The sequence below is a fragment of the Aquila chrysaetos genome, chromosome 2 (genome assembly GCF_900496995.4).
Source record: "Aquila chrysaetos chrysaetos chromosome 2, bAquChr1.4, whole genome shotgun sequence".
Taxonomy (NCBI): Eukaryota; Metazoa; Chordata; class Aves; order Accipitriformes; family Accipitridae; genus Aquila; species Aquila chrysaetos.
The window spans coordinates 3,388,297-3,410,796 of record NC_044005.1 but is presented as its reverse complement, the minus strand read 5'-3'; the positions used below and the strand labels follow the sequence as shown (position 1 = coordinate 3,410,796).

At 42.7% G+C, this 22,500-nt stretch overlaps 1 protein-coding gene across 3 annotated transcripts in view; it reads left to right on the top strand.

The window, feature by feature from the left end:
- The window catches only part of MAP4K5 (mitogen-activated protein kinase kinase kinase kinase 5), a 73,082-nt gene that overhangs the window by 9,876 nt on the left and 40,706 nt on the right, over positions 1–22,500 (top strand). For all 3 annotated transcript variants that reach the window (XM_041121935.1, XM_030041036.2, XM_041121939.1), the window contains exon 3: positions 13,106–13,163. In XM_041121935.1, the coding sequence (XP_040977869.1) occupies positions 13,106–13,163 (58 nt within the window). The remainder of the gene's footprint in view (positions 1–13,105; positions 13,164–22,500) is intronic.

Here is a 22,500-nt window from a genome sequence, read left to right as displayed (position 1 = left end):
TGCCTTAAGAGGACGATTTCTGTTGCAGGGGAAGGATAATGATACGATACATGGAGGGAGGGAACTGAGCTAGCTCAGCTGTGGGCATCGCTTTGTAGTGTTAGCAGCTGACGAGGGTTGAGGGGTTCTGAGGCTGGACGGAGTGTATCTGCATAGTCAAAATACCTTCACCAGCGTGATACTTAGGAGGAGTCTGGGTCAGTAATTGGACAGGATCAGCAGTTTGGGAGGAGTCTGGGTCAGTAATTGGACAGGATCAGCAGTTTCGCTTTGTCAGGCATGTCTGCGTTTAAATTTAAAGCACTGTTTGCATTCTGCTTCTTGGTTAATTGTGAACAGACATGACTAACTTTCTGATTAACATAGTGCCTTTAAAACTTGCCAAACAGTTCCTGTCTAGAGAGTCTGTTTTTAAATTTTGCTCACAATATCAAACTGGGGACAAAGGGACTTACTGAGGATGGGTAGGGAGATCTTGAGAATGTTTTATGATCTGCCATTGCTTCAGCAGTCACAACCGACGGCCTGTTTAGGGTACAGGAACATAAATTTTTCCTTTTTGTCATTCTGTGGGTGTTTGAGGTTTGTCAAAACCCTGCAGTGGGATGTCTTGAGTATGGACTGACTGTTCTGACTTGAGCAGCAAAGTTAGCTCCTGTAGGGGTGGAGGAGGAGGGGAACAGGCAGGCTGTGGCTTTTCTTCATGAAAGCCAGATATGATGAAATTCTGGAACAGGTGAAGCAGTTGTTGCCTCTATTTCTTGGAGCCTTGGTGCTTCAGGCAGTGTATGGATGGTGTGTGAGAGATACTGCCTGCCAAGGAGGTGAGCTGCGCTTGGTTTGCCCTAAGAGAGGTGTGGTGCCAGGCTATTTACTTACCAGCTTTATCTTTCCCCGGAATGCAGTCTCACTGGACGTTGAATTCATCTTGACGTTATGGCTTTGGCCCTCCTACTCTCTCATGGTTTCTGCTTTCATGACTTCATCCGCGTGTATCGTTTTATTTAGCTACGGGAAGCTTTCCGAAGCTTGAAGTGCAATTTGCATGTGATCCCTGTGTGGTTGCCCTTTCATTACGTGAGTTCAGTCTCTGCTGTTCGAGTGCAGAGCAGGGCAATAACGATATCTTAAGCTTCTTGCAGGTGGAATACACTTGCAGGACATATCATGTCTTGCAGAGACCTTATAGTAGGTGTAATACTGTATGTGACATCTTAGGTTTCTATTTAAGGATGTGGCTATAATCTATTTTGATTTACAGGACTGCTTTTTTGTTCTCTGCATTTTGGCTGTGGTCTTACATAATTAAAAAAACAACCCACAGGTCAGTGTTTTACTTCTTGAAGGTCCTGTGGCTTGTTCCTTTCTGCTAAGCGGGTGTGTAGATCATCAAACCTCCAATATAGCTGTTCTTAGGACAACGAGGATGCTGAGGACTGAATGCGTGGGGCAGCTGAATTAGCTCTTAGGTGTTATATACAAGATTTCCTCTTAGCATGAACTTATGTAAAGAAGTAACTTTCCCTGTGCGGTCTGTTGTGCTTTCTAGAGCAGAGGGTGCTTGTAAGCTGAGGGGTAGTTTTGGGAAGGGGGAAGCAGCCAGGCTGCGCAGAGTCCCTATCGTGATTTCCTCCGGCTTTCTCAAACACATTCCTTAGTGGTGTCTGGCTCAGGGAGGCTGGTCCATGGAAAATCCACACAGCTGCTGAAGGGAGAGGATTACATTTATTGGGGGTGGGAACTCTAGGCTTTTGCAGAGTCGGAGAGCAGATTGTCAGGCTGAGCAGCTTCCTGGGATGGAGGGGCATTGCCTAAATAGCCTCGGGGGTCCACCATGGATCAAGCAAAGGCGAGTTTCAAAAGAAACAGAGGAATAAGGCAAGATGGAAAATGTTCTCAAGTATATTAACATTTAAAAATATTTCTCTAAAATTCCAGTTAAATCATCAGGCCTAATTTACTGTAATGTTATAATTTCCATAGCATGCATATTATTTGAGCAGCGTGGTTTTGGTCCATGTTTTAAAGAAAGTTGAACCAGTAAAGTGAGGAAGTCACGGGCCAAGTGCTTGAAACCAGGCTACTGAAGTGAAACCCTGTTTGACAACTGTAGATTAAGCTGTAGGAAAAATTTGTTTCTTATTTTCAAGTTACATCATTTAAATGAGTGGATCAGTCCAAACTGAGAAAACAAATTAAAAAAAAAAAGAAAAATCAAAACAGTTTATTTTCTCTCCTCTCTTCTAGCTAAAAATAAAGTGTGAGAGGATAAGATAGCTGTAAAATCGTGGAAGATCTCATCTGTAATGAAATGGCAGCATATATCCTCTCTTCTTTACTTAATCAGCATAAGTGCAAAACATACTTTATACTTAACCTTTCTCATGTATCTAGCACATTTAAAAGTTATAATTTTCCTCATTAAAAAACTTACTAAAATGTCATTTCTGTTCATTTCAACAGAATTCCAGGCTGTGATATTTAATTGCTTACTGAATCAGAAATATTACTGAACATTATTTCATCATCGTGAGATGTAAAATGAAGATTTGTAAATAATACTAGGTTTTATTCTAGTAGAAACAGCTGAACAGTGGTATCGTCCCAGTAGTCAGAAAGAAGCAGGCACACTGTAGTATGTATACACATGTACACACATGAAATTGAGAGGAAATTGTTATGTCTTACCCATCTTCCCCCCCAAGAAGGTGACAATTGGTATAGTACAGATGCAAACCAAAGCTTAATCTTAGGACAGTAAAAGAATCTCCCTGCTCCTATTTTTAACTAATTTTCTTTTAACTTCTTTGATTTACACAGCTGCTTTTTTATTCATTCTTCCTGTTCTGGTCACTGTTTTATTTAACAATAACAACAACAAAAAAACCCAACACTGAGACCTATTTTCTTCATGAAGACAACTTTATGGTTTGTTCCTTTTAGTTTTGTAACTGTGAGTTCATCTCTGAGGAATTGAAATTTTAAGGAGGCAATTACTGAACAGCTTTGTTGGGAGTTAGATTTTTCTACTTAAATCTACATTTTTCACCTGCACCTCTCTAGATTCTATCAAATAAATTACAGTAAGGAAAATGAGTCGATATGGATTTGTACCCTGGGTTTGGAAGGCTTGGTACCGCAGAAGAGCCTGTGTGTGACATGAAAAGTTAGAGGGGTTTGCCCAAACACTCTGTAGTTCAAAACGAGCTTGTACACATGGCTCAGTTACAGCATGAAGTACTGCAATTCTAGGCAAAATAGCTTTAATAAAACAAACAAAAACCCCAGCAAAATGCATACACTTGGATATTTTGTTCTGACTAATGTGAAAGTATGTCCAGAAGTATTTCTGGTGTTTTAGGAAGTTGCATGCAGATAGTGATGGTATAAAAGTTGCAGTCTCGGAATTGCAGTTTCTTCTCCTCTTTAAAATGCCAGCAGTGGTTCCTCAGTTTTGCCTTTTTGAAGAGACACATCTTATTTTGTGCTAGTTCACGGTTACAAAGCAAAACAGTAAAAAATTTCTTTTTCTTTGGTATAAAAAAAGTAAAATGATGGTCTTAAATTCTTTAATGCAACACAAATGGCTTAATTAAAAAAAAAGGCAATTATTGCCTTTTTCTTCAGAAACTTGTTTTCTCCCTGCCTAGAAAGCCAGATTTTTTTTTTTCAGTGAAGAGACCTAGATACTTTTCTTCAAATATTTTGGTTGACACATTTCTTAGTTCTTTCATCTCTAATAAATAGATAAATTCCCCTGCAGCTGATAAAATATGTAATCTTTTAATGTTACTTGAATTTGTACTCCATAATACAGTGGTTTTTTTTTTCCCTGTGTCATGGTCTATGCATTCAATGTAGGAATAAAATAAAATTGTTTTACATTTATTCATCCTATCTTCTGGTGAATAAACCCTTTTAAAATCCATCTTGGTTTGTAGTTTAATAATATGTTTGAAGTATCTTTTTTTTTTTTAATCTGTTTTTTTTTTTTTCTTTCTCCTATTTTATACCCTGGCCAGTAAAGCTGGTAGGCATCTGCTCAATTCTAAGTATATTAGCAGCTTCATGGGCCTTCTTTGATTTGTATGATCTTGTGTTATGTTCAAAATTGTGTATTATTCCTCAGGAAAGTGAGCTATTTCTAGTAGCTTTTCAAAACAGTCTAATGCACACAGTTGTAACTTGAAAAAGTTCTTTTCTGTTTTGGTTTTTGCCAGTGGTCTGTTCCAACTGAGTCAAAATTGGGCCTTCCCCCCTCCCCCTTCTTTTTTTCCCTCTGGTATTTGTATCTTTCGTGCTGCATTAGTTGCTAAGTAGTACTTTTGTGGTCAGGGTCTGTTTCTAGCTTCAGCTTTTCAATTTTGGAAGGATCATGCCAAATATTTTGTGAAGGATGATCTGCCAAGAAAATTTCATAGGAGAATAACCAACCTCTACTTGGAAGCATATAGCTGACTACTTTTGTTTTTTTTTTCTTCTCCTAAATAATTGTTGTTAAGATGTGCACTGATCTTTGCTTTTTTTATTATTGTTATCCTTATTGCCATAGGTCTTTGTCCTTCAGTAGTTATTGCTAGGAATGAGAATTAAATGTTTTAGTGGCTGCCGAGATCTGTAAAGCCACTTTGCTTATACAAATCCTTTATCTGGTTTTCTGTGCTGGAATAAAAGGAGTTGACCTAACATCATTAATGAGCTTTTAATCCCTTATTGCTTGAGTTAATTGGCCTTGAGTAAGAAAGTGTCTGAAGTCTGTGAGTGAAAGGTAGGTTGCCCTCCTCCCAATTTTCTCTGCAAGAGATATACTATCTAAATTATCACCAACTGCCAGTAAAAATAAATACATTTAAGCCTTATTTGCATTATAGCTGTGCTTAGTAGTGCCAGTCGCAGATCTTACTGCATTGGGTTTCAGGTTTTGATGTGGAATTTTTTTAAACCCTGGTACTTTTGTGTATTCTGGGTTCTGCTCCTTCAATAAGGGAAACTGCAAGTGCTGTAAATGTGGAAATAGGGAGTGACAGCTGTGAAGTTTGCCTCCTGTTTGGTACTGATGTGTGTTCCTTGTCTGAAGGACGAGGAGTGGCAGTGTCCATCTGGAGAGCACCCACAAAATCAATATTTGTCTTTGTACAATATTCAGCCTGATAGCCAAAGTGATGGCTCTTTTAGCAGTGCCACTGGAGTATAAACTAGCTGACACAAGAAATTCAGAAATACATATAAAAAGTAAAATTAGCACATGAATCTTTATTTTTGGTTTATCCTGAAAGGTAGTAACGGTGATGGTTGTAGGAGATGGTTCTGTTTTAGTGTATTGAATCTATAAAGTCTCTGTTAGGGAAATGGTTTCTGAAAGCCTCTGTGGCTTTTGCTATAAAGGAGCCTGGTACTGCTCTCCATCTCAGAAATCCAGCTGGAAGATTGCAGGGTGAACAACTGCCTCTGGGTCTTTCTGCCTCCTAAAAGAGAAACAGCCCTGAAAGGTAGAAATTGTTGTTAGGTACCTCTTTTTCCAGCAGCAAAGACTAGCTAGACATCTGCTTCATGTGTGAGCTGCCCTGGCACACCTCGGGTGGTGAACAGAGCATTGCGAGGACTCAGAATGGGAGGAACAGTTGTTTCTGTCTGGCACAAATCTCAGCTCTTTCAGTAAGACTTGCATTAAAATTTGACAGAGTTGTCCCACTGTTTTTTAAGCTATCCTCTTTTCTTCCTTCTTTGACATTTTTAATCCATCCGTAGACCTTCCCACATGAAGGATGTGTTCAGCATCTGTTCTGGAGATGCTCTCGGCACTGAGCAAGAGGGCCTTTATTCAGTCCAGTACTCTGTTTAGGTTTTCTTAGGATGGGGCCATGGGGAATTTTGGCTTGGTTTCTCTTATTTTGTTTTATATAGAAGAAAAGAGGGGGGAGGGGGGACGGGATGGGACACACAGACCTGCAGTAATTGCACCTGTATGGGTTTGGTACATGTACCCATCTAGGAGGTAAGATACAGGGGAATGCAGGAAAAAATACATGGGTCGATACCACTTCTGTGAGTCTTCTGAGGATGCTTGAAGGGTGTGCTGCCTGGTACCGGGACAGGAACCAGCACGCTCTCGACTCAGTCTAGAACTGGAAAGCAATAGTTGGAGCTACTATTTTTAGCTGGAGCTCAGGCAGAGGAGCTCTGCAGCCGCTCCGTGGCCTCTACAGGCGATTCTCCTGCTTGTGCATTGTCCTGACACCGAGGTCTGGATCTGCTCTGAGCAAATGGCAGCCTTTGACTCTCTTACTCCGAGCAGGGTGCTGATCCGGTGAGCGTTTCAGGAGATCGTGTTCAGCAGTGAGCCGTCAGAACTGGCATCTCTGCTTGGGTTAACCTTTACCTGCAAATTTTCAAGGAATTTTTTTCTCAGAGCGCTCAGAGAGTTTGGTTTCTCTTACAAATTGCTTTCCTGATGTACGGGACCTCAGAAGGTTGCGGTATCCTTTTCTCGTGAAGGATAGCAATTCTAGGCTCACACAATGGGGATTAAATCTTCTTGCTTTTAAGCTAGGTTTTCTGAGAACCTTTCTGGCTACATATTGACTTTTTATGAATCCCTAGCTCTACAGTCTGGGTGTTAAACTCAGCTGGTAAAGAGGTGGTGTTTTAGAAGTACAAGCCTCTCCTTTCTATTCATTAAGAGTATGTCCAGCGTTGCTGTTCTTTGCTTTAGCTGCCTGATAGTTTTCCAGCTCTATTTACAAAGTGTTTTTAAAACTGACAGACTGATTTATGTATATCGTAAGAGTAAGCAAAATTGTATAGTTAATTATGTTAAACACTAGGAATGCTTATTTGAACTTCTGCATTAGGACATAATCCAAATTCTGTTACAGACCAGCAGGTCACCATCCACCAAGATCAAATTCTTCTCTAACACATCCCTTGCCTCTTACTTGAGAGATAAATGGTAAATTAGTCAGATTAGAAACCTAATACAGTCTGGCAGTTCCTGTCAGATTTTTTAATATTACCTCTTGGGTACTGATTTTTATGGATGGATGTTTGTGTGTTCACAAAAAACCCCAAGAAAATTATGAAACCCCCCAAACTTACTGTTATGTTAGAGTTGCTGAGGCCCCCTGAGGACTTGCTGTCCTTCGTGACAGCAGGTCTCTGGGGAGGCTGCCAACGTAGCAGGAGACCTCAGGACCCCAGAGTTGGTCTTGAGGGTTTCTCCTTGTGTGCTGGGAATAGCAGTGAGGAATCAGGGGCCTTATCTTGAGAAATAAGTCCTTCCTTTGCAGAAATGTCTCATCTCTTACGTGTGACCAGTTTGAGCGTCGGATAAAAAATTGAAGCAGGGTTACATATAAGAATGTGGCATGTTCATGGGAGCATTTGTATCGTATGGAAGAGGGATACTACACCTTAAGTGAAATCCAAATCGTCATGTGGAAAAGCTCATGGCTGAAGTGCTGCTGAAGGGTCTGGTGGTTGTGCCAAGCTGTGGCAGCTGCTCGATGAAGTTTTACTCCACAGATGGGCTGGTTGTGGTGGCATCTTCAAGATCCCGTCCGCTATTTCAAGGTCTCTGTGCCCCTGCCTTCTGGTACATATGTGCAGTAGTCTTGGTTTGTTCAGGTATCCTGTATTAAGTATCTTTTTTTTATTCCCCTAATGCCTGTAATATTTTGGATTCTCATTTTTAATCACAACTGAAATACCTACTGTGCTTCCTCTGAGTAAGAAAGGAATCTGTTTTCATGGATTTAGAGCAGCCCAGATGAGAGACATTTCTTTGGGTCACCTTAGTTGGTTGAGAGCTCTAGGCAGTGGTAGACGTGGATTCAGAGATGTAGGTAGGTGAATTCAAGGGTCTGATGATACCGTGAGATATGGAAAGAACAATGCAGCATAATGGGAATTTCAAAACCGCATAGAGCAGGTTAAGAATTAGAAAGTGTAAGAGGTCAGAAACTAGAAAGCAGATGAGAAACTTCTATTTCAGTCGCTGGGCAGGAGGCGACGGTACCTTTTGAAGGCGTATACGGTAACTGAGGAGAAGCAGGCAGCACTTGAGACAGCAAAATGTCGTGGTCACTGATGAGTGAAGCTTGGCAAGGAATGAATAAGATGGGGATGCAAGGGAGGGTTGCCACAGGAGCTGCAATTATGATTAGATTAAATGAAGACACGGTTGAACAAACGACTCTTCTGGTGAATTGGGTTGTTGATCCAAGGCTGGAGATTAGACATTGACGTTGAGGCAGGGAGGGGATTTCACCGTGAAAATGGAAAATACTAATTTGGAGGCTGTCAGAGTGATATTGCTGTCTGAATCTTCCCCTTGTCTTCCTCAGTGTTGAAGGAGAAAGTGGCTGGACAAGGAGACTGAGCACATAAACTTGTATTCAGATGTCCAAGTGAAAAGATTCTCCAATTTTTTACCATCTCACACTGCTCAGTACTGTGGACCCCCTGGGGTGGAATTGTTTGGCTTGCAGTTTTAAAAATAAATAAAACAAAACTGCAGAGTGCATAACTGGTTCTGAAACCAGTTTTCTGTGTTATTTCTGGTCATTAGCTACAGAAAGTGTCCTACCCAAAATGTGTTTTCTTGTGTGCGTTGTTTGGGTGTGTGGTGGGAAACATCATACACAGGGATTGCAACGGGTGTCACATTGGCTTCCACTGTCCCACAACAGCTTTTTGATGCAGTTCTGAGAAGAAAGATAAGTCTCGGTGGGAAAACACGATGATTTTTTGTGTGTAATACCATAAAACTCTCCCAACTCCCCAAAAACCCAGTCCTACCAATAGTGCACCTCTCATTTTTGAGTGTGGCATTGGGACACACCGCTGACATTGTGCCTAGGTTGGAAAAACGTGTGTTGCTCCTGGACTGACAGCCTAACGCAGGCTCTGTCTGCGGCTAGTCCTTGTTGCAGCAGGCACCATGCAGATCCCAATTTGGTTGCTGGGAGTGTGCATCAGGAAAATGTCACCATTTGCTTGCTCAGCTCTTAACCACTTTCTGAAGGAGCTGTTGTCTGAGATGGGACCATGGGTTTAAAGGAACCTTTAATCTGCTCTGGTACAGCTGTGTGTATGCTTGAGGGAACCTGGGTTGTGTTGGCTGGTGCTGACATATACTGGGGGAAAAAAAAGTGTAATGATTATTGTGCTGTCATATTAAACTAGTGACATGGAATCTAGGTCGCTATGACTATGCAATGGGATATTCAAAAAAAGAGGAGTACTTGTGTTTTGTTTTATTTTGAATACAAGCTCTATGTGATGTTGTGTAGTATTAGTATTTAGCTGCTAAAATATTCTGGAAGAGCTGTGCTCAGTGGGATGCTCTCACTCATCCTATAGCAGGCTGTAGGACAGCTGAAGAAAAGGTGACCAAAAGACTACTACTTAGCTCTTCTTTCTCAGTAAATATACTCTGTATATGACACTGAGCAAAATAAACTTGACAGCGTGGCTCACCTCATTCCGCTATACCCTTGTTCTGGTCCCATTCTTGTGTAGGTCAAGTTTTCTGTTGGAGCTTTGCAATCCTTCTGCCAAAATCCTATAGTTTTAATTTTCATTCTGTGTAATGTGGAACATAATTTTCAGGTTTGAGTCTCATTAAACAAAATGAAGATCAGTACTAATAGACAGAAGAAGCTCTGTCTTCCTCTTGGCAAAAGTCTTCCAGCAAGTCCCCTGATCTGTCAGGGAAGTCGGGCTCCACTTCTGTCACGTGGGAACTGGATCACGTTGCTGATGGGGTTGTGGGCTCCAGCGTAGGAGGGAGCTGTGCAGCTTTAGTCTTTCAGCCTTTAGTGTCAAGATGAGTTCTTAGGAGACTTCCTTACATATTGAAGGAATCAAGGCCAGCAGAATTAAAGACAATAAGAAATCTAACAAATTTTATTTTCCATTAGACTGAAATATCAGAATTCAGAAGAGATCATCAAAGTGCACGATATATATGTCATCTTTATGTGATAAATGCATATAAATGGTAACTTGCTATGTCATTAATAGCTCATGAGATACTGAACAGCAGCTATACTTGTTAATTGGCAGGTCTGGATTACTTGGTATGCAGGGGAGAGCAGCTCCCCTGGCCTCTGGTTGGTTTCAGCTAATTTTGAATTAAGACTTGAAATACTGAGGAAATTTCAGGGGACAGGAAGGAGGCAGATATTTTGCTGTTGGCTTTAAAAATGTAAATAAGATGACTAGGAGAACTATAATTTCTTAGCTTTCCTTCAATTTAGCCCCCACCAGTGAAGAAGTATATCAATAAGACAGATTGATGGATCGTTAACTAATTCTTCACATTAGGGAAATTATGGAGAACTTGTATTTTTGTCAAATATCATTTTTAGTAAAATTCCAGGTTTGATTCACGAAGCCAGCAATGTTGATGTAGTGCATTCCTGTCTATGGCTTCCTTGATACTACACAATCCTTTTTTAAGAAGTAGAATGATGCAAACTGTGGTCACCCATAGGACATGAGTTGAGAATTTCTTTAACTAACATGTCTCAAAATTATTTGAGGAGTCCTTATTTGACAGTTTTTATATCTAGGTGTGTACCATGGAGAACCAGTTTTTAGCCCTCGCCCTCTTACCTTCTTACATTTTTAATGATGTGCAAGGTAACAGTAATTCATCCTTGATCAAGTTTTCAGCTGACAGAAAGGTGTGGAAGAGAAAAGTTGGAACAAGAGTGACAGCAGAGAGATGTGTGTACCCATGTAAAGGTGGTGCAATCCAAGATGAAGGAATGAAAGCCATCAGTCGCATTTGCGGTCAGGTGATGTCTCTTGGGAAGCAGCTTGGGTAATTTGCTGCATGCTTGCAATACAACTGTCTAGACTGAAGATCCAATACAGTTCCTGTACCTGTGAGCATCCAAACAAGGATATTGAGGATCAGGAAATACTCAGCATTTTTGCCTTTGGTGCTGACACGAAAGGAGTTAAGTGATGTGTATGGTCCTGGTGTCATCAACTCAGGAATGTGTTCGGTTGGAAGATTAAACTGTAGGACGAGAAAACCAGTCTTAGGGCGAGTGGCTCAGATAACTTGATACATTTAGTTCATAAGTACCAACCTGTTCCAGCAAAGTTCAGTGGTTGAAACCCAAAATAGTCCATGTCCAGGCTATAGATCATATGCAAAAACTTAATCATAATATTGGATAGCAGCAGGACACAATTTGGTGAAGCTCTATGGCCTATCGCATATGAGAGCTGAGAGCCAGTAATTGCAGTGATCTCCTCCGGCCCGAACCTTCAAGTCCCTGCCAAGCAGTCTGCGTACCAAAGACCTTTGGCAGACTACATCCATTCCTTTAGGCTTCAGCATAACAGTAGCAGTGGCAGTTATTGCTTATATGGAAAAGGAATATCTGTAAGGAATACGATCTTTTTTGTACTTCAGAAATGAAGCTGATTTTCTGGAAACCATGCAGTCTCCTTTATCTGAACAGCTTAGCTGCTTGTGTATAGAAGCGTGGATAGTGGAGGTTCCCTGGCTTCACCAAGATAGAGTGTGTGCTTGGTCTCTTAGGGGAACATCTGTGTTTCATAATGGTATTGTTAGGTGTAACAGTACCAGAGATGTGTGCTCCTGGATGTTGAAGGGTATCAATGATTTTGCTGTGATCTAAAAACACCTCTGGTAGGAGGGCACTTTTAAGAAGTGGTAAAGGTTTCCTTTGTGGTTAGCAGATAACTATCTGTTTCTGTGTTCAGTGATTTGGTCTGTTGGCTTCAGATGTTTGGTTCTGTTGTACAGTTGTTAAGGTTCTCTTTGACTTCAGCTGAGTTGTATGTGTGTCCTTGGCATGCATTTTGACACCCATCTCCTGGCTGAGCACTACAGGACTTTGAAAGGCCAATTATTGTCAGTTGTTGTTTGGTTGGTTTTTTTTCCTGGCTGGAAAGCCTTTCCTGCTGTGGAAGCTTGTGTTGACAAAACTGAGGGGTTCATCTTTCAAGTTCTTGCTTTACCTGTTGTTAAATTAAGATGACTTCTTGTCCATACACAAGAGAAGAGTGTTTTGTTCTGTAGTGGCTTCCTTCAGTTCAGTCCGCAGGGGCAGATTTGCTTTGCATCCTCATCTTAAGTAACTGCTCAAATCGATTTCACCTAACCCAGTTTTCCCTCAATTTTCTATAATCTACCACACAACCAGATTTCATACGTTCAGAAGACTGCATGTTTGTTAGGATAAGAATGAAACAGTTGGGTTTAGACTCCTGTAGCTTTTGGATGATCAGCAAAAGGGGAATGCCGCAGTACCTAATTGGATCAGGTTGTGTGTCAAAAATAATATAGTTTAGCTCTGGTGATGATGCCCGAGTGATTTAGAGCTCATTTTACTGGAGTTAAAAGTGTTAATGAAATCCCCTCTTAAAACTTTCTGTATCTGAGGTTTCTGTAACATTTTCCTCCAGCACCGAATTCTCACCGTGAAGTTTACAGCATACTCGGAGAGAACATTTCTGTAAACACTTAATTGAAGCTCTCTACCCCTTCTTCTTCTCGAGGGTCATGGGGACCACTCGCCTCTGTCAGGGTCTGCTGGAAGGAGTTTGTTTTCAGAGTAAAGTTGTTCTCGGGGAGCTGTGACTCATCTGTGCTGCATCTGCAGTGCTTCTCCCTGCCCCTCCACCTATCAGTTCCACTTTCGGAGCACCCTGAGGTTTAGCACCATGAGATGGGTGGTTCAGCACTGCATGCTCCATGGTCCGACAGTCAGTGCTGCAGCACAGTGCTTTTGTACCACCCCAGCGAGCACGGATGGCAGAGACTTCTCAGTTTCAACAACCCTTAAAAATGGTGTTTGAGAGGTATGAACTTTTCATTTGCTGGCAGATAGCTGGGGTTTTTTGAAGTCTCGAAAGGAACTGCCAGTAATGCTTCACAACTCCAACTAGGTTGATGCTGTGCTAATACCGAAGCCAGATAATCCTCACCCAGGTTGCTCTCAGCTAATTGCATTGTGCCATACTTGTAACACATGACAGCCTAGCATATCTTTTCAGTTTGTAAGACTGTGTGAGATGCCTTTGCAGTATAATTAAATATGTCTTAACTCTCTTATTTCAGGCTAGAAATCTGCATACAGGAGAACTGGCTGCTGTAAAAATAATCAAGTTAGAGCCTGGTAAGTTTTACATTCTTTTCTGTATTTTTGAATTGCATTTTCATTTTTTCCATATGTTTATTTTCACATGGCTGTGAAGCTTCAGACAGAAGAAGTGTTTGGTTTTTTTTGTAGTTTCAGTGGTTAGATGACAGGAAGCACTGCAGGATGTACCATTACTTTTGGCTATGTCCTGCTCACTGTTTCATTGTTTGTTCTTATCTGCCTTATCGATTGTTGCATAAAAAGATGTTGCAGTTATAGTGTGTTGTTAGTACAAAGAGAAGATTAAGGACAGATGGTAAATTGTGAGCTCTGAGACAGTAGGGAGCTGGTAGGCTGTGTGAGTTGAAAGGGGGAAGGGAACAGGCAATGGTGCTAATGCCCGCCAAAGGTGCACTGGGAAAAACAGAGCTCTGTGCTTTTTAATGTGTCTTTTTTCTAACCTGTGCTGAGGGAGGAGGATGGCTCATACTATTATTTCCCCGTGCATTTTCTACCACTCCTCCTAAAAGCAGGAGATGCTTACTTGCTGCCCAAGAGATTTGCTGAGCTGAAGCCTAATTCCAGTCCTGCGTAGAGAGTTGAAATCAGAAATTGTGTCCTGAGTGGAAATGAGGAGAGGAGCTTTTTATGTCCTCAGTCATAACTCAGGCCCACCTGAGGGCTTTTTGAGTATTTATTCGAAGAAGTAATCTCTCATTACTTGGTTGCTGGCATACCTTTCAAATCCTTCCTTAGCATAGTCCTCTTCTGCATCTCTTTGCTGTATTAGTCTCTCTGTGGTTGTGGTTTGCTTGAATTGCTGTGCTGTGTCTGTTCAAGGTCCTGGCTTTCTGGGACAGGGGCTGAGGGAGGCTCCTCCTGTGAATGTGTGCTTGCCCAGTGCTCGTGGACTGACACCTGTAGCCTATGAAACAATTAAGGGACAATTAAGAAAGTAGTAGTATCTATGGAGACACAATGAGATAGCTTCCATGACTGGAGTGCTGCAGGGAATAAATACAGACTTTGTAAGGAAAAATGGAGGAAAATCTGGAAAGACACATGACGTGGGAGAGGCTGGCAGAACTGAGTGGTTTTTAGTCTGGGAATGAGAAGGCTGAAGAGGGATCTAACCACGGTCCTCCACAGCAGAATGGCAGAGGAGCTGGAGCCAGGCTCTTGTCAGGAGTGCCCAGCAAAGGGGTGAGAGCCAGCCAGCACCGTCTGCACCAAGGGACAGTCCAGCTGGATGTGGGGAAAATTCTTCACGGGGAGGGTGTTTGTGATCTGGGGCAGGGCCCAAGGAGGTGGTGGGATCTCCATCCTTGAAGATTTTCTGAAGCTGACTGGCCAAAGCCTTGAGCAACATGACCTGACTCTGCATTCAGCCCTGCTTGGAGCAGAAGGCTGGAGCAGAGACCTCTGGAGGTCCTTGCCAACCTGTCTTCTGTGATTCGAGGTTTTGACGACCAGCACTGAAATGTGTCCAGTCCCTGAACACCAGCATCTATTCATGACTGTGTGTGTTAAAAGACTGTAATTTTGATGGGGAGCTCACAGTGTCAGTACATTGCTAGCAAGTGAAGTGGATGTGCCATCTTCCTCTTTCTTGCTTAGGAAAATACGTTGTCTCATTTGCCTGTTGTTGCTTGGTTCTGTTCAGTCACTTGGGTTGAGAAGCATCATGGGTTCTTAAATACAAAGGGTTTGCTAATGTCTGTAGGTCCTTGATAAGTGGGAAGGTTGCCCTGTCTCCTCCCGGTCTCTCCAAATGTGCATTCCTGAGGAGCCGAGCCATGAGAGATGGCTCTGCCTGTCCTGCTCTTGTATTTTGTAGTTCTTCCAGCTTTCTATTAAATCTGGGCTAGCAGAACTTTTCAAATTCTATGGTGCTTACCCAAGACATCTGACCAGCTCCTCTCCCATTAAGGACTCTGTGACCAGTGGTATATATAGTGATCAGAGAGTCAGTCTTAGAAAGCAAATGTTTAAAATTTTTATTTTATCCATATGAATAAAGATTCAGGGAAGGCTGTTTTTAAATAGCAGTAAGTATGTTCATTTTTCATAAAAGTTTAGTATTGTCCAGCTGACTTCTAGGCCAGCTAAATTTTTCCAACACGTATGTTACCCTTGAATAATAATTTTCAAACCTTTGACAGGAGGATCAATGCTTAATGCCACGTGCCTCACCCCATATTTCTTGGTTGTGAAATCCCACATGAAAACTTTGAGGGAAGACTTTTACAGTTGGTTTTTTTCTATTCCAAAAAATCCTTAATGTTTGTTAAGATAACAGTCTTGCATGGAATTTCTGCAAATTTTTTTTTGCTATTTCAGCCATTTTGAAATGGTCAAGCAGCTGTGTATGAATTTGGGTTAACTCACCAAACTCGTTTTTACCAAAATAAAAATGGAGTGCAGGGGGAAAAGGGCTGGGAACATTTCTAATACGGAGTGCTTTGGTGGCTTCACCCCACCCCTTGTTTTCTTCCTCTCAAGCTAGATTATCAGGGAGACTGAGGTGCCGGTTATAAAGTGGGAGAGGAAGACAGCGGGAGTCTCTGTCTATCACATGGTTAGAGAACATAGGGGAAGACGAGTTCAGACCTATCTTTGTCTTATTTACAATGAAGACCAGCAGTTACGTCTCCCTCAGGAAATCTTGGTTTCCCTACCGACCTGTAAGGCATTCCAAGGTGGTTTTAAGGATTTCTGCTGAAACTTTTAATATACTTTCTGCTTTTAGTATAAATTAAACGTGAATTGATTTAGACGGCACATGAGAGTGACTGTTGCCTGGTGTTCAGGGTGATGGCTAGTCTCTTTTGTAAAGTGCTCACAGAAAAATTAATTTGGGGTTTCCCCCATCCCAGAAAAGTGTGTTATCCTCTGGACTGCTTGATGTAAGATTTCCCATGAGCCTAGCTGTTAATTTCCAAGTGATTTTTTTTTTATTATTATTATCTTTTTTTAACAGTTAAAAGTTCCTCAAATCTGACCATTTTTTTTCACTTGGAAAAATTTGAAAAATTCCAGTGAATAAATAAAAAGAAAGGCTCAGCCTGATTCTTTAGCTTTTCCTTTCCTCCTTTCTTGAAGCTTCCACTGAAGCCTACCAGTGCAGGTAAACAAGCAAAGAGCCGCCGGGCCGTGCTGGTGGTACCACTGCTTCTGCTGCAGCTCTCATCTTCTAGAGTCAGCAAGGCCTTCTGCAAATCCAGCTTCATGCACACAACACAGTTCAGGTGTCAGTGGCCGTGGCTCCGTCCCTATTACATAAATGTCTTGAATTTCTGAACCTGCCTACTCACACCAGAATTAATGATCCTATGACCTAGAGAGTGGTGGTCAGTGGGCAAAACCTCAGGCACGGCCTTAACTCCCACCAGCGTGACCTCTACAAGCCATTTTGACTCCTTCAGTGGTCCTTTCAGTCCTCAGCTGTTTGATCTTGTTAGGCGGTAAGCTCTTTGGAGCAGAACTGCCTATTGCCCTGTGATTATTTAATGTGGTGCACAGCGTGGGTTTTCCTCTTGTTTGGGGATTGCTTTTATGAACTGAAAAGCAGCACGCAGCAATGGGAAGGATAGTTCTCTTGGCCCTGCATGCTCCATCCCCTCCCCATGCTACAGCGTCCCTTGTACCCGGGTATATATTTAGGTGAAAGCAGATGAGGGGACTGAACTGGCAGCAGGTTTGGAGGCAGCGAGTGCAGCGAGCGGATGGCAGGCTCTGAGCAACAAGGAAATGTGGTTTTCTCTGCAAGATCTGTGAAACTCCTCATTGTATTAAGTTGTGTTTACATAGGTGCAGAAAGCAACTGTACAAATTTATGTGAGAGAAAAATACATGAAAGACTATTAAATACAAAGATCCTGTCTATGATGGAGAGGTTTTGCTGAGTCATAAATCTCGGGGGGGGGGAGGGCGTTTCAGGGAAGCATCCCTGTGTGGTCTGTTCTTAAATACTTCCTTGGCATCCTCCGTTGGAGACAGGATGCAGGACTGAAGGGCCCCATACCTGACTCGGTGCGGGAATAATTTTTAATTCTGATTGGTTCTGCAATCTGCTTCACTGTGCAGCCAAAGAGAGGTTTTTGAAGGCTGAAGGTAGAGGAAGCGTGGGGAGGCTCAGGGTAGAAGCTAAAACCACTGCCTTTGGGTGACTGTGACTACTAACCTTTCCTTAGGAAACCAGGGCTGGTTTTATGTACGTGGGTTGTAGCGATAAGACTCATTAGGCAATGTTAAATGCAGTGGAAACCACAGTGGCGATCCCACAGCCCCTGCTTGGCAGCATGTGAAATGCTGTGGCCAGTGTTCGGGGCAGCGGTGCTGGGGAGAGCAAACCACCGCTGGGTTAATCCCCAGCGGGTCTGCGATGGGGCAGAGCAATGCTTTGATGACAGAAAAAGGATGGTAATAACCTATTGCTAATATAGTGAGAGGCTTGCTCGAGCATTCGTGTCGCTGCGCCTGATCCAAATGAAGTAGGTCTGGTTTCATTGTGAATTTGAAGAACTGCTTTGAAAACTGAACAGAAGCAGAGGCCGAATCCTCTGCCGTGAGAGGTGAGGGAAGAGCAGGAACCGCTGGAGGCCGAGCAGCCCCTGCCTTTGCTTGGTGCTGCTTAAGCACTACAGTGAAAAGTGCAAGACTCCAGCCCAAAGTCACCACTACCGAGAACCCCATTTTAATTAGCACTGGTGACCATGTCTTATATGTTTCATTATGTTGTTGTTCTGACTTGCCATAGGGAAGCAATTTCTTCTAGGTTTTGGGGTTTTTTGGGGGGGGGGGGGGGACAGTGTTTAATACATCTTCTTTTAAACGTTGCCAACCTGATCTCCATCCATAGCATGTACACCCACAGTCTCTTGGCAGAGATCTTGTTGGGGGTTTGCTTTGTTTTTAAGGAGGGTTCACAGCATTTGTTTACTTATTTATTTATTTTTAGTTCTCTGGTATGTCTACTGCCTCTGCAGGGTAGCTGGACTGTGCAGCAGCTTACTGTCTTTACAGGAAGACATGACTGTTCAAAATCTTCCAGATTTTAAAAAAAAAAAAAAAAAAAAAAAAAAAAAGAGCTGCTCCCTGCTTCAATGTTCTGACTAATTTTAAGAGTTTTGAATAGCTTTGTAAGACTGTACTTGCAGAGCACCATCAATTCCTAGACCAGGCCAGTGTCAGAAGCTGTTGCAGCTAGCTGTGGTGGTCCCCAAGGGAGGGCAGCCCCTCCAAGCACCAGTGCGAGCTCCTGTCAGACCATAGGGCACAACTAGAAAAAGATCAGTAATAAATTTTGTAAGTTAGTCACCAGAGAAATAGGCCTGTGATTTATATACAGCATGTTCTGGAGAGGAGGAAGAGGTGGCTCATAGATGGGAATTAATTAGCAGATGGAAAAATAAGAGCTCCAAACTCAACACTTGATTAATACATAGACGGGGGAATTGGGAGCAGAAGACAAAAGACTGAAGCAAAGAGAGCCCCAGAGGAGGTGAGGAATGCATTGAATTAAAGCTGCAAGAAACTGCACACAATAAGATGGCAGTGTTTTGGGAGACCTAGCAAAACTGCTGACATGGCGGGCGGCGATGAATTGTGGTTTGTTCGCGTTACTCCCTCATCTACTGCAGGTAGCAAGTGACTTGGTAGGCAAAGAGACTCCAACTTACAGCTGAGACTCCAACATGTATATGTATTTTATTTCATCTGCTATTACCTTCCTTTGTCTCTTCTCCAGACAAAGGAAATAAACTCTCTACTTAGAAGGTTACTGTCATTAATTTATTTGAATTTTTGGGCAATAAGCTAGATCTGCTACCACAGTTACTTAAGCTGTGCTGCTAGAATCAAAATAGACAGTGTTTTTCACTTTTTTTTGGCATAGACTTTGGAGAGCATTAGGCAAAAGTATTATGGCACGCTAATGACATTTCCCAGCATTCACTGAGTACAAATGCTTCAAATAATTTGGGAGCCAATTCTATTTCAGAAACTAATCCAACTGTACTCAGCAGCATAGAAGCCAAAACCATCTGAAACACTAAAGCCACTTCCTTCTATGGGTTTAGCAGATGAATTGAGAGGGGAGTCAATACAAAGAGGTAACTATTTGCCAGTGTAGTTTTCTGCCACAGAACTTTCTCCCTGGGAAAGTGTAATAACCAAAATATTTTAATATATACTAATGTCCATTTTAAATACTGCTGTAATGATAAATAGTGCCCTCAGGGACCTTTGACACTCAGCGGGTTGGCGGTAATCTGTCGTGCTCTGTACTTTTTGCAGTGTTACAGGAGAATCTTATTGCTGGTTTTCATTTGGTCCAGTGCTTGTTTTCCATGTGAGATCCCTGTAAAGGCCAGAAGCAGCCAGTTACCTGTTTCAGGTTGGATCTTAAACTGGAAGTGGAACTGTTCGAGGAATTTTGTACAAGGGAAAATAGTCATCCAAAGGTGTGTAGTACTGAGCACAGTACATTCAAAGCCAGGTCTGGTTCATTATGTTTGTTTTGTATCTCATGATTCAGATGCAGAGGTTGATACTCCACATAGGAACACAGCTGTGGGGCTGAGTCAGGCTGCGATGGGGGTCTGTCCCCTCTGGATGACAGCTGCAGCACAGTGGAGCTGCACTGTCAGCCCAAGGCATTTTGGGGACTGAAGAAGGGTATTTTGGCAATGCAGCTTTGTTATCTGTATAATAAATTCCCTAGGGATGCTATGAGCTATGGAGAAGAACAAGCCTGAGGCTCATTTAAACTAAGCCTGCAGGGGATGAACCATTGTTGGCAGCACCTGGGGCTGAAGAAATATGAAAATAACTTCTCGGTACAGCTTACACTTTCACTGCCTTGTGGTGCATAACCTGGTCACACTTGGGATCATGTCCTTTGTGCATGACAGTTTAAATAGACATAGGTTTTATGCACTGAACAGTGGCTGGTCAGGCACTGGCAGAAGCCCTCACTTCTGATTCCTGTGCTGGCTGCCACCTCCTGTGGCATCAGGCTGGCATCACCATAACCCCAGGGGACACTAACGCCTTTTTGTTGGGAGAGGTGGGTGTGCAGCTCGTTACACCGCCACTGCATCTGTCTAGGAATTACCCAGGGCTGAATGCCTGAGTTTCCAAGTGTGCCGGAGCCGTTAAAGCCTGGACATCGCCTGCTTGTGCCGTGCCATGTCCTGAGTGGTACTGCCGCAGACTCGCACAGCTGCTCAGCCTGCCTGTGGAGCATACACAAAGCAAAACAGAGACAGTGTGGTCTTCTAATGTAGAGTGCCCAGCATTTTAATTATATTTAACTTCTTGAAATCTGGTCTAATTTTACTTGGCATACTTAAAATACATTTATAATCTACTATTCTTCTTTCAGAAATGTCTGTATCCAGAGCGGGTGAGCTCATGTCTCCATGTAATGTAAGCTTTCACTTAGAACACAGAGTTTCTTGGGTGAAGAAGGCCAGCAGAAGGGGTTGTGGTGGGGGAAGAAGGTATTATGAGTAGGAAAGAAGCTGAATGATCACACATTTTAGTTGGAAGGTAATACAGAGTGTGACACTTGGGGTGAAGGCAGGTTGCAAAGGGCTGAATTAGGAGGACACATCATTTGGCACATGCATGAAGAAAAATAGCGATAGTGAGATGGCAGTGGTGAGAAAGGCGAGTAAAGGTGGGATCATGAAAGGCTGAAATGTACAACAGTAAGTAGATTAGGCAACGAGAGAGGAAAAGAGATGAAAGTGTTAAGGAATATAGATTATATGTTAACATGGCTGCTCATAAGTAGGATCCAAGCAGGGCTGAAGAGAACATACACAGGGAAATTTTTTCTGATGTTAGACCACACACTTGTGTGCTACTTACTGCAGAGCTCGTGCTGCTGTGGCAGCACGTCGCCATCAGTAATATTTTGTATCAGTGGAGAGATAATCAGTACCATCAGTGGTTAGCAGTTGGCAGCTAGATGCCTGGCAGTAAAATTTGCTGGTGGAAACATCATTGTTTCCAAATAGCTGTATCCTGCCTGGAATCAAGTTTCTGAGCTTCGAGTTTAGGGAATTTAAATTCTTTCTGTCAGACTGCAGGTTTCCTTGAATCCCAAGAAAAGAGGTATGGATAAAACAGCTCAGATGGTTGAATGCAGTTTAAATTACTCTCCTTCTTAAAGATGTGAAACTTTTAAAGGATTGTTCTCAGTTTTCAAAATGGTTGGTAAAGAACAATGCAGGTCTGCAAGGCGGCAAAGAAAGCAGGAGTTTTTTATGTGTCAGAGCTACTGGATGGGATGCTACAGTAATGCCTTGCATCCTCTCCACTCTCCCAAAAATATTTTGGGGCTGTTGTCAGTCATATTGTGTGTCAAGCTATCTAAATGGGGATTCGAAAATACCTCAGGAGTTAAACTTAACGAGGGTAGAGGGGAAAGACTGGCAGCGAACTCCAATCTAAGCAAAAGCCTGTATATCGGGAAGGCCATCCCTCTCATCAGCAGAGACTGAACCCTCAGTAGGTTCAGGAAAGTGGTTTGGAGTGAGTGATTGAGAACTGGGGAGCATGTGGATGTCTGGAAGTCAACGCAGAGGAGCTGATGACTTGTGGATATTGCTTGGCTGTGGAGTTTGTATACTGGAGTGAATGGTTTCTGCAAAGCTGTCACTCCCACGGGGCTTCCTCTCCTTGTTTGGGAACTCGGGTTGTTGAAATAAAAAACGTTTGAAGAATGGTTCCAGCAGAGGCAATAGCTGCTTCCGCTAACTCAGGAGGCAGGCGTCTCTTGGTTGTACAAACACAGTGAGAGCGTTTGGGCTCACCAGCGATGCCGTGACCCTACTCTTTGTCCTTCAGCATCCTGTACAGCAGTGTCCACCTGGTCCTCTTGCTAAACGGCATCTCACTTCTAAATAACAAATGTTAATTATAGTGTTAAAAATCCCAGGTCTGCGAAGTATCTACAGTCAAGCTCCCTAGCAAGGCTTGGCGGGTAGGCTTTGGAGCGCACGTCGCACCTCCTGCCAGGCAGCCTGACGTATCTGTCTCGCATGCTGGGGCCCATGAGGACTGCATGTTGAGGGCACTAGCTATGCACAGGAGTGCTGGCAGGCTGGCTAGCACCCTGAAGATCTGGCCTCTTAATAAGTGCTTCTGTCCCACCCTTTGGTGACACCGTGCATGTCTCTAAATGCCGTCAGTTCCCTCCTCCCAGTTGCGTGCGAGCCCTGGATGCTGCCTGTCCCTCCCTCCCTGTGTTCCCACACAGCATCAGCCCTGTGATGCAGCACTGAAGTAATGTAGAATAAACCAATTTAAAACAGGAACTATGAATTTCTTCCCTGAGGAGCCTTCTGGACAATGAAGGGAT